At 47.4% G+C, this 14,239-nt stretch overlaps 1 protein-coding gene across 1 annotated transcript; it reads left to right on the plus strand.

Moving 5' to 3' along the window:
• Positions 1-8,978: 8,978 nt before the first annotated feature.
• On the plus strand, positions 8,979-14,166 carry Ndufb7 (NADH:ubiquinone oxidoreductase subunit B7). Its single transcript, XM_075976617.1, has 3 exons — positions 8,979-9,179; positions 13,642-13,810; positions 13,977-14,166. The coding sequence occupies exons 1-3, from the start codon at positions 9,068-9,070 to the stop codon at positions 14,107-14,109; spliced, it is 414 nt and encodes a 137-aa protein (XP_075832732.1). The 5' UTR covers positions 8,979-9,067; the 3' UTR covers positions 14,110-14,166.
• The last annotated feature ends 73 nt before the right edge of the window (positions 14,167-14,239 follow it).

Here is a 14,239-nt window from a genome sequence, read left to right on the forward strand (position 1 = left end):
GCGGCAGTGATTACCCAGGGGGATGGTGTGGAAGTGGCTTGTCCCTCTGAGGAGATGCAGTAAAGGCTGTGTTGACTCAAAAACACAGTTCTCACTTCAGAGGAATGAGATTGTTTACCTTGGAGCACCTGTGAGTCATCACAGCCCAGGAACACAGATTTAGAGATTTAGATATCCCAAATATATGTTTACAAAATTTAAACATCAAGACTATAAACAACCCAGAAAAATATGAATATCTTAATTAGGGTTTCTATTGCTATGATGAAACAGCATGATCAAAAATCAAGTCGGGGAGAAAAAGGTTTATTTGGCTTACACTCCCATATTGGTGTTCATCATTGAAGGAAGTCAGGACAGGAACCCAAACACGGCAGGGACCTGGAGGCAGGACCTGATGCAGAGGCCGTGGAGAGGTGTTCTTACTGGCTTGCTCCTCGTGGCTTGCTCAGTCTGCTTTCTTATAGAACCCAGGACCACCAGCCCAGGTGTGGCTGGGCCTTTCCCCCTCAATCACTAATTTAAAAAAATGCCTTTCAGCCAATTGTTGTGGAATATTATTTTAAGTTGTTCTACATTTGTTTGTGCTGTGGAACATTTGTTTAATGATGCAAAGATTTGTTGCATTCTTTTATGTTATGTTTGTTTAACTCTATGAAGCTGTAATTCTTTGCCTGTCTAAAACACCTGATGGTCTAATAAAGAGCCGAACGGCCAATAGCAAGGCAGGAGAAAGGATAGGCGGGGCTGGCAAACAGAAAGAATAAATAAAAGGAGAAATCTGAGAAGAAAAAATCTAGGCGCAAGAGAAGGAGGAGGACTCCAGGGGCCAGTGACCCAGCTACACAGCAAGGCGCAGAGTAAGAAATAAAGAAAGGTATATACAGGTGCAGAAAGTAGATGGGATGGTTTAAGTTAAGGAAAGCTAGCTAGAAACAAGCCAGGCTAAGGCCGGGAATTTGTAAGAAAGAATAAGATTCCATGTGTAATTTATCTGGGAGCTGGGTGGCGGCCCCCCAAAGAGCTAAGAGAAAAGAGTAATAAAACAACCAAGAATACCTGAAATCTCCATACAGACAGTTTCTCAGCTGAGGTTCTCTCCTTTCAGGCGGCTCTAGCGTGTGTATCAAGCTGACTTCAGACTAGCTAGCACGATGAGCTGTGGAAAATAACAAAAATCCTCAAAAGAAGAAAACAATTGGCTAATGAGCAATTGTAAAAGTTTTCAACATCTGACTTCCCTTAGGAAGCCTTACCCTCTCTGAGGAGTGGGTGGGGATGAGGTGGGGAGAAGATGGGAGGAACAGGAGGGGAGGAAGTGGGAACTGGGATAGGTATGTAAAATAAGAAAAGATTGTTTAAAAAAATAAATATTTTTTAAAAAGAAAAATGTGTTCACCATCTTTAGCCATCAGGAAATTCTCTACTAATATTCCATCTCACCTAATGAGACCACTCGTAGGTGGGAATACAAGGCAACAAGCTGGGGTGGACGTGAGGCTACGCAGTGTTTGCACACGGTTGGGGAGAAATGTGCACTAGTGTGGACACTTTGGACATCAATCTTAGAGCTTCTCCAAACACTAGAAGTAGAGCGGCCGCACGGCCATGGGCCACTCCTGGGCATGTGCACAAAGCTCTTTAAAGGCTACTACAAAAGAAAACTATTTTAAAGAGATTCTCAGGTCCCATCTGTGTTGCATCCAACCTCCCCACCCAGCCAGACCTCCCCCACCCTTCTTAAGAGTCTAGCCTGGTGTTTCTCCCTGACCCTCCCCATCCATCCCTTCTCCCAACCAATGGCATCTACCCCAGATCCCACACCCAGTGTCCCAGCCTAGTCTCGACACCCTGACTACCCTGTAGTCAATCAGTAGCTACCTGCCACCACCCTCAGGTCCCTTCTCTGACACCCAAACTCTCCTCCTAGCTGGAACACCCATGCCTTTTTCCAGGATCATCCACACCTTCTCCCCCAAGCCACCAGATCTAGCCTGGGACCCATATCCAGTGTTCTAGCCTAGTCTGGTCACCCCTGCCTGTACTGCAATCTACCTTTTCCAGAACCCTCCCTCCCTATCCCCAAACCAGCCGGCCCCTCCCATGACGCATTCCACCTTCCCACCCAGCAGGTCCATTCCCACCCAACAGGTCCACTCCCGTACTCCAGCCTTGGACACAAAGGAGCATCCTGTACATCAGCCCTGTGGCCTCTGTCAAAGCTGACTTCATTTCATCTAAGCCATTTCCAACCATTAGATCCAACCCACCCCCCACTTCTTCTCTGCCTCAATCTGCTCTATCCATATCAAACTGAAAACTAACAAAATAATACATATGCTCAAAACTCATTGCAGTAATACCAACAAGGTGAAAGGTCAAGCCAGCATCTTCTCTCCAAACCCAGAAGTCCTGTAGAAAACTCTGACAATGAGAATTTCCTAGTTTAACCCCAGGACACAGGATGTAAAAGAACAGTGACTTCATCATCAGGCTCAAGGGGTTAAAAGAGACCCAAAAAAGCTGAATGAAATTAAGGAGAAAAATATCAAGGAGAATAAACACTTGAGTGATGCCCAAGAGAACACAAACATGATACTGATGGAAATGTCAAAGGCAATCTAAAATTGAAAATGAAATTCAATATTGTGCCTGAAGTATAAATTTGAGCAATGGGGCAAGAGAAGGAAATTAAAGGGATACCAATAGGGAAAAGAGTATAACTGTTATTATTTGCAGATGGCATGATACTACATATTAAAGATCCCAAAAATTCTACCAGAAAATTTCTATAAATATTTTTTTTTCAATTCAGCACTGAGGCAGGATACAGAATTGACTTGCACAGATCACTAGCTTTTCTATATGTCAACAACACACATGCAGAGAAGGAAATCATGAACATGTTCCATTAACAATATCCTGAAAGAAAATAAAATATATACAAATAAACCTAAGCAGTGAATGATCTCTAAAAGAAAACTTTAAACCTCTGAAGAAAAATATTGGGAAAGACACTAGAAAAAAAATGTAAAGATATCCCATGTTCATGTACTGATAGAATTAATATTATTAAAATGACTATCCTACCAAAAGCAATTTACAGGCTCAGTACAATCCCAATCGAATAGCCACCTCATTCTTCATAAACATAGAATAAAATATGCTGTGGGATAGAAACCTATGAACCTATAAAGATTTGTCACTTGCATTGGTTTAATAAAACACTGATTGGCCAGTAACCAGGCAGGAAGTATAGGCAGACAACCAGACTAGGAGAATTCTGAGGAGAAGAAGAAAGGCTCAGTCCATCGTCACCAGCCAGATGCAGAAGAAGCAAGATGAGAATGCCTCACTGAGTAAGACATCAATCCATGTGGCTAAACATAGATAAGAATTATGGGTTAATTTAAGTTGTAAAAGCTAGTTAATAATAAGCCTGAGATAATAGACCAATCAGTTTATAATTAATATAAGCCTCTGTGTGTTTTGTTGGAACTGAACAGCTACGGAACTGAAATAAATAAATGGGCCTTGTAACCTGAACAAAGAGGTCTCAAAAGAAGAAAAAAAAGCTGAGAAATATGTCAAAGTCAGGTTCATTTTCCCTAGAAATTAGCAAAATGCAAATCAAAACTATGTTGACATTTCATATTGCCCTATTCAGAATGCCAACTGCCAACAAATGCTGGACAGGGTGGGTAGAAAGGAAACCCTCATTCTTGTACGTGAGATTGTACCCTGATCCAACACTCTCGAAATCGGTATGGAGAATTATCAAAAGCTATACATAAATCTACCATACGACCCAACCATACTACTTCTTGGAATATGCCCAAGACATTCAACATCCTGCTCCACAGATACTTGCTCAGGCATATCCATACTCTCTTTTCAACAGTCAGGCACCTCACAGTGAATGAATATCGACACTCAGCTACTTATTCACTCTGGAATACTACTAGCTATAAAGAACAAATAAATAGATGGAACTAGAAAAGATCAAACTGAGTGAGGCAACCCAGACCCAGAAAGGTAAACACCGTATGTTTTTCCTCTCCAGAAGCTCCTAGCGCCAAATCTTCAGATGTGCATACATACATTGTCTTCAGCAAACACGTGTACAAGGAGAGTGAGTACAGGGGGCTGGAGAGATGGCTCAGAGGTTAAGAGCATTGTCTGCTCTTCCAAAGGTCCTGAGTTCAATTCCCAGCAACCACATGGTGGCTCACAACCATCTGTAATGGGGTCTGGTGCCCTCTTCTGGCCTGCAGGCATACACACTGACAGAATATTGTATGCATAATAAATAAATAAATATTTAAAAAAAAAAAAGGAGAGTGAGTACAAACCGTTTCCAGGGTGGGTGGGTTGGAGGGTCATCAACAGAGAGGGCAATCGCAGAGCACAGGTGATCTATGGGTAAAATGGGAAACAAACACTGGGCTAGGATGGGGGAGAACGATAAATCCAGAATAAGGAAGAGGGCAAAATAACAATAAGGATAAAATCTAAAACCGTCGCGAGGAATCACACTATTAACTGGTAACCTTTAAAAACACTGTAATGTGCATGTGACTGCAAATCTACATATATAGTTTAATTTATACATATATAGTAAAAAATTTTCATCTGTGCCGGCAAATCTTCCTCCAAGAGCCAAAGCCCACCTAACAAAATCCCCAACACCAAGAATAAGAAACCCTCTTTTGAGTTATTGGTCAAGAATATCCAAAAGACTGCCAACACTACAGGCTATTGCTGTTGCCCCTGAGATGGACGTCCCTATTGCTAAAAACCCCATGCACTTCAGACACAGGCATCAGGGGCCCCTTAGCTGGAACTGACCCAAAAGCCTCCTCCCTGAGGACTGCGTTTAATGATACCAGGAAGCAACATGACAGCCCCAAAGGAGGTAAACAAATACCAACATGGCATGTCAACCTTCAGGGAACAGTAGTGGCACATAGGCCTTGGCAGTAATAAATAGTTCTCTAGCCAGGCGGTGGTGGTGCACGCCTTTAATCCTAGCACTCAGGAGGCAGAGGCAGGCGGATCTCTGGGAGTTCGAGGCCAGCCTGGTCTACAAGAACTAGTTCCGGGATAGGCACCAAAGCTACAGAGAAACCCTGTCTCGAAAAAAAAAAAAGACTCACTCAGGGGGAAAACAACCCTGGTACTGGAAGCCTAGGCAACTACCCAGGGCTAGTGAAGTCATAGATCTTAGAAGAGAACCTATAACCAGCACACTAATCCAGCACAGTCCCTAACTACACTCTAAATATTTGCCCTAATACCAACAGATATTCACCCATCATCAAGGAAACCTCTCTTTACAAAAACCACAACCAATCAATGCAATAAATGCAGAGTTGTGAGGACCACTCCCAATGGACACACCTCAGAAACAACTCCTGCACCTACTGCTCAGAAGGAAGGCAGAGTGTCGAAGCCAGACGATCAGGCAGTTGTTGGGAAACTGCCTCCTAGTAAGTGAGACACCCATAGTCTCACCAACTTGACTACCTAAAAATGAGCTAAACAAGAACAAGAATAAACATTCAAAGTTGACAGGGGAAAGCACATGAGGTTTGCATCCTGTAATCCTCTAAAATTTAACAATAACCAGTACATGGCTTCCCTGGGGGCTCTGCCTCTTGGTGCACACCCAGCTCAGCATCTCCCAGCAGGTCCTCTCAGCCCTCCCTTCTAACCCATCTCTATTCCCTTCTGTCAGCTGCCATCCCCAGAAACACTTTCTACCAGGGACCCCAGTGGCCACACTGGGCTGGTACTCGGATAGGAGATTCTCAACATCCTTCCTGTGCTCCATCATGCTTAGTGTAGACTTAGTCCTATGGTCCTGTAGCAGCCGGCTTGCAGGAGTCCCTTGTCTCCAACCAACATTATCCACTGGAGATTCCACCACTTGGTAAGGACCCAGGGTTCCTAGTCCTCTTCTCACTGTCTCAAGACTTATTCTTAGCCATTCTGACAGGTGTAAATAGTATCTCAGAGTGTTTTGATTCGCATTTCCCTGATGATTAAGGATGTTAAGCAGTTCCTTAAATGTCTCTTGGTCATTTGAGATTCTTCTATTGAGAATTCTCTGTTCAACTCCATAGACCATTTTATTAATTGGATTATTTTGTATTTTGATGTCTAGTTTCTTGAGTTCTTTATATATTTTGGAGATCCACCCTCTGTCAGATGTGGGGTTGGTGAAGATCTTTTCCCATTCTGTAGACTGACGTTTTGTCTTGTTGACTGTATCCTTTGCCTTACAGAAGCTTCTCAGTTTCAGGTCCCATTTATTAATTGCTACTCTCAGTATCTGTGCTACTGGTGTTATATTTAGGAAGTGGTCTCCTATGCCAATGCATTCAAGGCTACCTTCCACCTTCTCTTCTATCAGGTTCAATATAACTGGATTTATGTTGAGGCCTTTGATCCCCCTTAGACTTTAGTTTTGTGCATGGCAAAATATGGATCTATTTTTTTAATTATTTTTATTTTATTGAATTGCTATTTTGCCTGCATGTGTATCTGATATTGTAATTGCAGACAGTTTTGATCTCCCATGTGGGTGCTTGGAATTGAACCTGGGTCCTCTAGAAGAGCAATCAGTGCCAATACCAAACTTTTTATTGTCATAGCTCTACAATAGAGTTTGAAGTCAGAGATGGTGATGTCTCCAGAAGTTCCTTTATTGTATAGGACTGTTTTACCTATTCTGGGCTTTTTGTTTTTCCATATGAAGTTGAGTATTGTTCTCTCAAGATCTGTGAAGAATTGTGTTGGGATTTTGATGGGGATTGAATTGAATGTGTAGATTGCTTTTGGTAAGATAGCCATTTTTACTATGTCGATCCTACCTATCCAAGAGCATGGGAGAGCTTTCCATTTTCTGATAGCTTTTCAACTTTTTTCTTTAAAGACTAAAGTTCTTGTCACACAGGTCTTTCATTTGTTTGGTTGGAGTTACCCCAAAGATATTTTATATTTGTGGCTATTGTAAACAATGATGTTTCTCTGACTTCTTTCTAATCCTGTTCATCATTTGCATATAGGAGGGGAACTGATTTTTTTTTTAGTTAATCTTGTATCCTGTCACTTTACTAAAGTTGTTTTTATCAGCTGTGGGAGTTCCTGGGAAAAATTTTGGGGTCACCTATCAGAATGGCTAAGATCAAAAATACTGAGGAGAACTTATGTTGGAGAGATGTGGAGTAAAGGGAACACTCCTCCATTGCTGGTGGGAATGCAAACTTGTACAACCACTTTGGTAATCAGTATGGCCGTTCCTCAGAAAATTGGGAATCAATCTACCTCAAGACCCAGCAATACCACTCTTGGGCATATACCCAAAGGATGAACAATAATACTACAAGGACACTTGCTCAACAGTGTTCATAGCAGCATTATTTGTAATAGCCAGAACCTGAAAACAACATAGATGCCCCTCAACAAAAGAATGAATAAAGAAAGTGTGGTACAGGGCTGGAGAGATGGCTCAGAGGTTAAGAGCATTGCCTGCTCTTCCAAAGGTCCTGAGTTCAATTCCCAGCAACCACATGGTGGCTCAAAACCATCTATAATGGGGTCTGGTGCCCTCTTCTGGCCTGCGGTCATACACACAGACAGAATATTGTATACATAATAAATAAATAAATAAATATTTTTAAAAAAGAAAGTGTGGTACATTTATACAACAGAGTATTACTCAGCTGTAGGAAAAAATGACATCTTAAAATTTGCAGGAAAATGCATCGGACTAGGAAAAAACAACCTGAGTGAGGTAACCCAGACTCAGAAAGACAAACACAGCATCCAGTAAAAGAAAGGGAGGAGGGAATATATGAGCAAAGGAGGTCAAGATCATGAAGGGCAAATCTACAGAGACAGCTGAACCAAGCTCATGGGGACTCATGAGCTCTATCTAGACCAACAGCTGTGGAGCCTCCATGGGACCAAACTAGGGCCTCTACGTGTGAGAGACAGTTGTGTAGCTTGGTCTATCTGAGGGGCCCCTGGAAGGAGGACCAGGATCTATCCCTGGTGCCTGAGCTAGCTTGTTGGAGTCCATTCCCTAGGGTGGGATACCATGCTCAGCCTCAATGCAGTGGGGAGAGGCTTGGTCCTCCCTCAACTTAATGGACCAGGCTTTGTTGAATCCAATGGGGGCCCTTACCCTTTGGGAGGAGTGGATACAAGGTGGGCTTGGGAGGGGGCATAGACAAGGGGAAGCAAGAGGAAGGGTGGGAGGGAGAACTGTGGTTGAACTGTAAAGTGAAGTTTTTGTTAAAAAAAAAAATTTAATTTAGTCCCCAAACCCCACTTTAGAAAGATTTTGGTGTGGCGGCACATGCTTGCCATCCAGAACCACAGACAGGCAGATAGTTAAATCCCTCGCGCCTGCTGGCCAGCCAACCTAGCCTACTTGGAGAGTTCAGAGCCAGCGTGAGACACTGTCTCAGACAACATGGGCAGCGCCAGAGTAATGGTACCCAGAGTTGACCTCTGACCTCCAGATGCACACCTACATACATACAGGCACACCGACACCCCTGTAAGAAGTGTTTGGAGGTTGGGGGTTAGAAGCGGAGGTGTGCTTCAATGCTAGAGCATTTGTCTACCATGTGCTAGGCTTTGAGATCTATCCCAACACCAAAAATTTTTTTTTAATTTAAAAAATGAATGAGTTTAAGAGATGGTTCCGTCTATAAAATGCCTGCCATGCAAGCATGCAGACCAGAGTGTCTTCAGCATCCACGTAAACTGCAGGCTTGGTAATTCTATCACTGGGCAGAGAAAGCATAGACAGGCCACCCCTGGAGCTCCCTGGACAGCCAGTCTAGTCAACTAGCGGCCGCCACACCGGCCCTGTCCCCTCCAGACCGCCAGAGGGTGCCAGCAGGCCAGAAAGACTTCCCTCCCGCTCATCTCCATGACCCCCCCCCCCAACGGCGGGCTAGATGACCCGGAAGCTGTGGCACTGATAGGAGCAGTGCTTCCAGGTGCGAGCGAGGTGACCCCGGCTGCCAAAGGAGGGTGAGACAGAGCAGCTATGGGGGCGCACCTGGCCCGGCGCTATCTTTGGGATGCCTCGGTGGAGCCTGATCCCCTGCAGATGCCCAGCTTCTCGCCGGACTACGGCTTCCCGGACCGCAAGGAGCGCGGTGAGCTCAGAGCGCAGGCGCGGCCGCAGACCCCGCGGAACTCGGTGCTGCCTGTCTGCGGAGGGTCGGGTCGGGAGGGCGCCTGAACTCCTCCAATGTGGAGGCTGTACGGGCTTGGCTGGAGCAAAGGGTTGGGACGGGACAGCCGAGAGCGGGAAAACGAGACTGCCCCGGTGCTCTTCGTCCTGGGAAGAAGCCTAGGGACGCGGAGCCCAGGGACGTGTTCTCCATACAGGTGATGCAAACAGAGATGCGTCTCCATACAGGTGTCACTCATATGAATAAGGTCGGAGATGGGGCGGTCATGCGGTGCATCTGTCTTGTCCGTGTGATGGCGCTGGGAATGGAACCCAGGGCCTTCTGTTTACGTACGCGGCTCTTGTTCTTCCTGTGTGGGGAAATCGCAGACTTACAGAGTGACAGTTCTGGGCAAAGTCCCATTTTGGCACTTGGGATGCTCCATGGTAGCAGAAAAATACTGGCACTGTCTCCGGGGAGCCCACTGGGCAAGCAGATGTGGGAAGCAAAACCTGAGGTGTGGAAGCAGGCTTCGTGACAGGCAGTGGAAGCAAAGGCCAAAAGAGACATGTGTATGGAATTGATGAAGCTGGTTCCACGGACGGACAGAGCCCTCACTTTTAAGAGAAGGAAAGGTACAAATTTGCTTTGCCAAAAGGTTTGTGGTGTAGGCTAGGAGATGACTCAGTCAACAAAGTGCTTGCCATGTAAGCATGAGGACTTGAGTTCGAATCCCCTGTGGAAACGTGAACAGACGTCTTCTCAGCCCAGGTAGGGAACCAAGGTAAGGATAGCAGTGAAGTCCAACTTGGTGAATCAGTGAGCTATACTGCAGTTACCGGAGCAGAAGTGACAGACAGCCACCATCACCAAAAGCCTACCCCAGCAATAGTGACAGGTTGTTTAATCTCCTTCCTCCAGGGAGCTTGGTTGATCTGAGCTGGTCTCTGGGCAGTCTTTACAGCCTAGAGAAGCTTGAGGAAGGAGTGGCCTAGTGAATCAGGTCAGTTTCAGGGCTTCCTGAAGCTGTCATTTTTGTCCAGTTCAATAAATCTCTCCTCCCTGGCTTGGTGGTGCACACCTTTCATTGCAGCACTTGGGAGGCAGAAGCAGGTGAATCTCTGTGAGTTCCAGGCCAATCTGGTCTCCAAGCAAATTTTAGGACAGCCAGGGCTACACAGAGAATCCCTGACTTGAAACAAAAACCAAACAAACAAAAGAGGTTTTCTGTAGGAGAAAGCTGCCGCACGTGTGAGAAGCTGGTGGAGCTAGTGCTCCCAGTGCAGGGGAGGTAAAGGCAGAGCCAGGCCTCGCTGGCCAGTCAGTCTAGCCAGTAAGTGAGCTCTAGGTTCTGTGAGGAAAACACCTAACCCTGTCTTCTGGCCTACACATGCATAGGTTGTGACTGCTCAGGGAACCCTCCAGGGGATGGAGCCTAAGGATGTGTGCTGGGAGGTGGTGTCCCAACTGAGCCTGCAGCCCACTTATCCACCTGACACCCTGCTTTACCCATGATCAGCTTTGAAAATAACCAGCATTCCCTGCCTCTCTGGCTTGGCTAAACCAGAAAACCCTGGTAAAACTCAGGCAGTCAGTCCTGTGGCCCCCTTATCCAGGTTGCTTCCTCCTTGGACCCCCTTCTTGTTGTGGAGTCAGACTGGTCTAACTCAGAGCCCTTTCCCTTCGGCCTCTGGAGCTCTGAGATCACAGGCCCAGTGTGCTCAGTGATGCTAGCCTTCTGATTACTTCCATGACTCTTCCTCCATCTTAGGCATGCCCCTGTTGGAAAGCAGGAACAGCTTCCCGTCTCCACTCCCGTGTGTCTTCCAACTCCTCCTCAGCTGTCATTCCAAATGATCTGTCCCTGGCCTGGCAGAGCCCCCATTTCAGGTGAACCCCTTCTGCAAGGACCCTACTTTGGAATCAGTCTCCTGTCAGCATGTCAATCACTCGTTCTGCCGGACCAGACATGGTAGTAGGTGACAGCAGCCGAACAGCAGCGCTGTCTCGGAACCAGGTGTCAAATCCCTTTCTGGCCTCGCCCTCGCCAGCTTCTCCCTTACTGAAGGGCTTCTCTCAGAGCCCCACCGGCATTCCTCAGTTGTACATTGACCACCTCCATCTATCTCCCTGGACTCTGATTCTTCCTCAGTTCGCTATCGCATGCCTGGAAGCCAAGGCCTGTTTGTCCTGTCCTGGAGACAGCTCGAAACTGCCTGCAACTGCCTTGTGTGCAGCGCCCTGCAAGGGAAGCCTTAACCTTGAAATCAGGAACGACATTGCTGGCTTTTTTTTAATTGATGTGTTAGTGCTTTGTTAGTTGTGGCGTGTGTGCGTGTATGCACACATGGTTTGGCCGGGAGTGAGCATTCCGAGTGTCTTCCTCAAGTCGCTCTCCACCTTCTCTCTCCCGGAACCACCACCACCCTCCGTGCTGCCTTAATTTTTAAGACAGGGTTTCATTGTGTAGCACAGACTGGTCACAAACTCTAAATCCCCCCTCTCAGCCTCTTGAGTGTTAAGATCACAGGGAAAAGCCAACAGGCCCAGCCTGAATTTGCTTTAGAAACAGGTTCTTGCTATAAAGCACAGGCTAGCCAGCCTCAAACTTAAAATCCTCTTCCCTCAGTCTCCTGGGTGCTGAGATTACCGGCATGCCCCCTTCCCTCTGCCTTTAATGACTGGCATGCATTCTCAGAGCTCTGCCCTCTTTTCAAACTTCCCGTCCTCACTTTCCCAGTCACTGTAAAGGACAGTGCCACCTTCCTTGGGCTCAGGGCCTAGCCCAGGAGGTAGGGAAGCCCTGATACCAGTCCTATTGCCTCAAGGCTTTGAACCTTTCAACCTGGCTCACCCCTCACCTTCTGGCCCCCCTTTCAAGCATCCCCTACCCCTGGTGCTTGGTCATATTGATCCCTGGTCAATAAGGCTGCCAGGTAATGAGTGTATTCTGCCTACTTTGTCTCCCTCTGAAGACGGATACCATCTACCTGCCTGGCTCCCAGCTATGCTCCTTAGCAGGCGCAGTGTGCTGAAGCCTTGCTGCCAGCCTGTGGCCTATTTTGAACTGGACATGAGACAGGAGCTTGCCTGCCCATGAAGTTAGCCCCAGGCCCGAGTACAGAGGTGTAGCATGCAGCGACCAACCTGGCTTCATCAGCCAACTAGAGTAACACCGGAGGTGTGGGTCAGACCCCGTGATGGAAACCCAAATTGGGACAGAGTCCAACAAAGAAGGCTGGGAAAGCCTTCCCCGAGGCCAGCCCTGGGTCCCATGTGGGCACCTGGTTGTCACAAGGACCGGAGTCCACGTGAGAAAGGGGATGGGATCTGGAAGCAGAGCAGGAAACTACAGCACCGAGGAAGGACAGCAGTGGTTTGTGAGTGGTGGATGCCCCAAGACCTCATGCACACTAGGCAAGCACATGACCACTGACTTTGTTTTATTTTATTTTGACTGTATGTCTGTGTAGAGATTTGGCCATAAGAGTTCAGGGGCCAAACAAGGCCAGAGAGGGCTTTAGATCCCCTAGAGCTGGAGTTAAAGGCAGTGTCTGTGAGCTACCTAACATGGGTTTTAGGAACAAAATCCCAGTTCTCAACAAGAGCCACTGAGACATTTTTCCAGCCAACTTTTATATATTGTTTCACATGAGGGTCCAACTCCTCGGTTGCCCGCACTGGCCTTGAACACACTCTGTAGCCTAGGCAGGTCTTAAACGTGTGATCTCCTGCATAGCTGAGGTGAGCCTTGAGCCTCCAGGCCTTCTGTGGGAGCATGGTTTAACACAACGAAAGGGGGGCTGGGACCAAAGCACGGGTGGAAAGGTCGGCCTACCGTCTGCTGGGTGACAAAGAAGTGGGATTGTGGGGCACAGTGGGTACAGGCTGGGGTATGGCATGTTCCTAACCCAGGGATGGGACATCCCAGCCCAGAGTAACCGGAGCACTCAGTGTATGCCACGTACACGGTGATGTTTGTGTCGCCATGAGACCATGCACGACAGTTCATCATCCTAGATCTCAGTGATGAACCTCTACTATACTACTAGGCTAGTTGCACCGGCACCGCTAATGATCCGTTCCTGAGACACTTCATGTTGGCTTAGCTGCCAGCCTGGCAGCTTCCATGCTGGAACTGGCATCTCTGTAGTGGGGAAGCAGGGGCTGGAAGGTGAGTGCTGAGCTCCACCTCCATTGGGACTTTTTGGCAGACAGCAGTGTGTTTGTCGCTAGAGGAAAGGATGTGTTGAGAACTCCGCACCAGTTCTCACAAAACCCAAAGGAACAGTGCCCCTTCCTTCTGTCGAGGCATGGCCATAATTCAAATGGGTTCTAAACCAGTGAGAGACACCCTGGTGTGGCTCATTTGTGCTGTGTACACCCCGGGGTTTGGTGGAGCTGGGGGCTGGCTCTGGTGCTGAGAGCCTCCCTCCTCCCACAGTGATGGTGGCCACGCAACAGGAGATGAATGATGCCCAGCTGACCCTGCAGCAGCGTGACTACTGCGCCCACTACCTCATCCGGCTGTTAAAGTGCAAGCGGGACAGCTTCCCCAACTTCCTGGCCTGCAAGCATGAGCAGCATGACTGGGACTACTGCGAGCACCTGGAGTGAGCCTGCCCTGCACCCCCACCACAGGCAGAGGCTGGAGTCATCTGGGAGGGGACCAAGCCAGAATTTACTGGGGAGCCTCATCTTAGCAAGGGTTTCCTGGTGGCTGGGGATAGAGTCAGGCCAGGATCTATGGCACTGAGACCCTGTCTGTTCTGCCCACAGCTATGTGAAGCGGATGAAGGAGTTTGAACGTGAGCGGCGACTGCTCCACAGGAAGAAGCGGAGGGAACAGAAGGCAGAACGGATAGCCCAAGGCCATGGAGAAGGAGAGGTGGACCCCGAGGCGGCCCTCTAGAGGTCACCCACCTGCCTGTGGACCTGTCAGTGAAATAAAAGTTTTGGGTCACCTGAACAGCCTTGGTCTGCACTGCTCAAGGGAGGGAAGGAACAGTGTGGTCCCCGCATCTCTACAGAACACAAACAAG

The sequence above is a fragment of the Microtus pennsylvanicus genome, chromosome 6, assembly GCF_037038515.1.
Source record: "Microtus pennsylvanicus isolate mMicPen1 chromosome 6, mMicPen1.hap1, whole genome shotgun sequence".
Lineage (NCBI taxonomy): Eukaryota > Metazoa > Chordata > Mammalia > Rodentia > Cricetidae > Microtus > Microtus pennsylvanicus.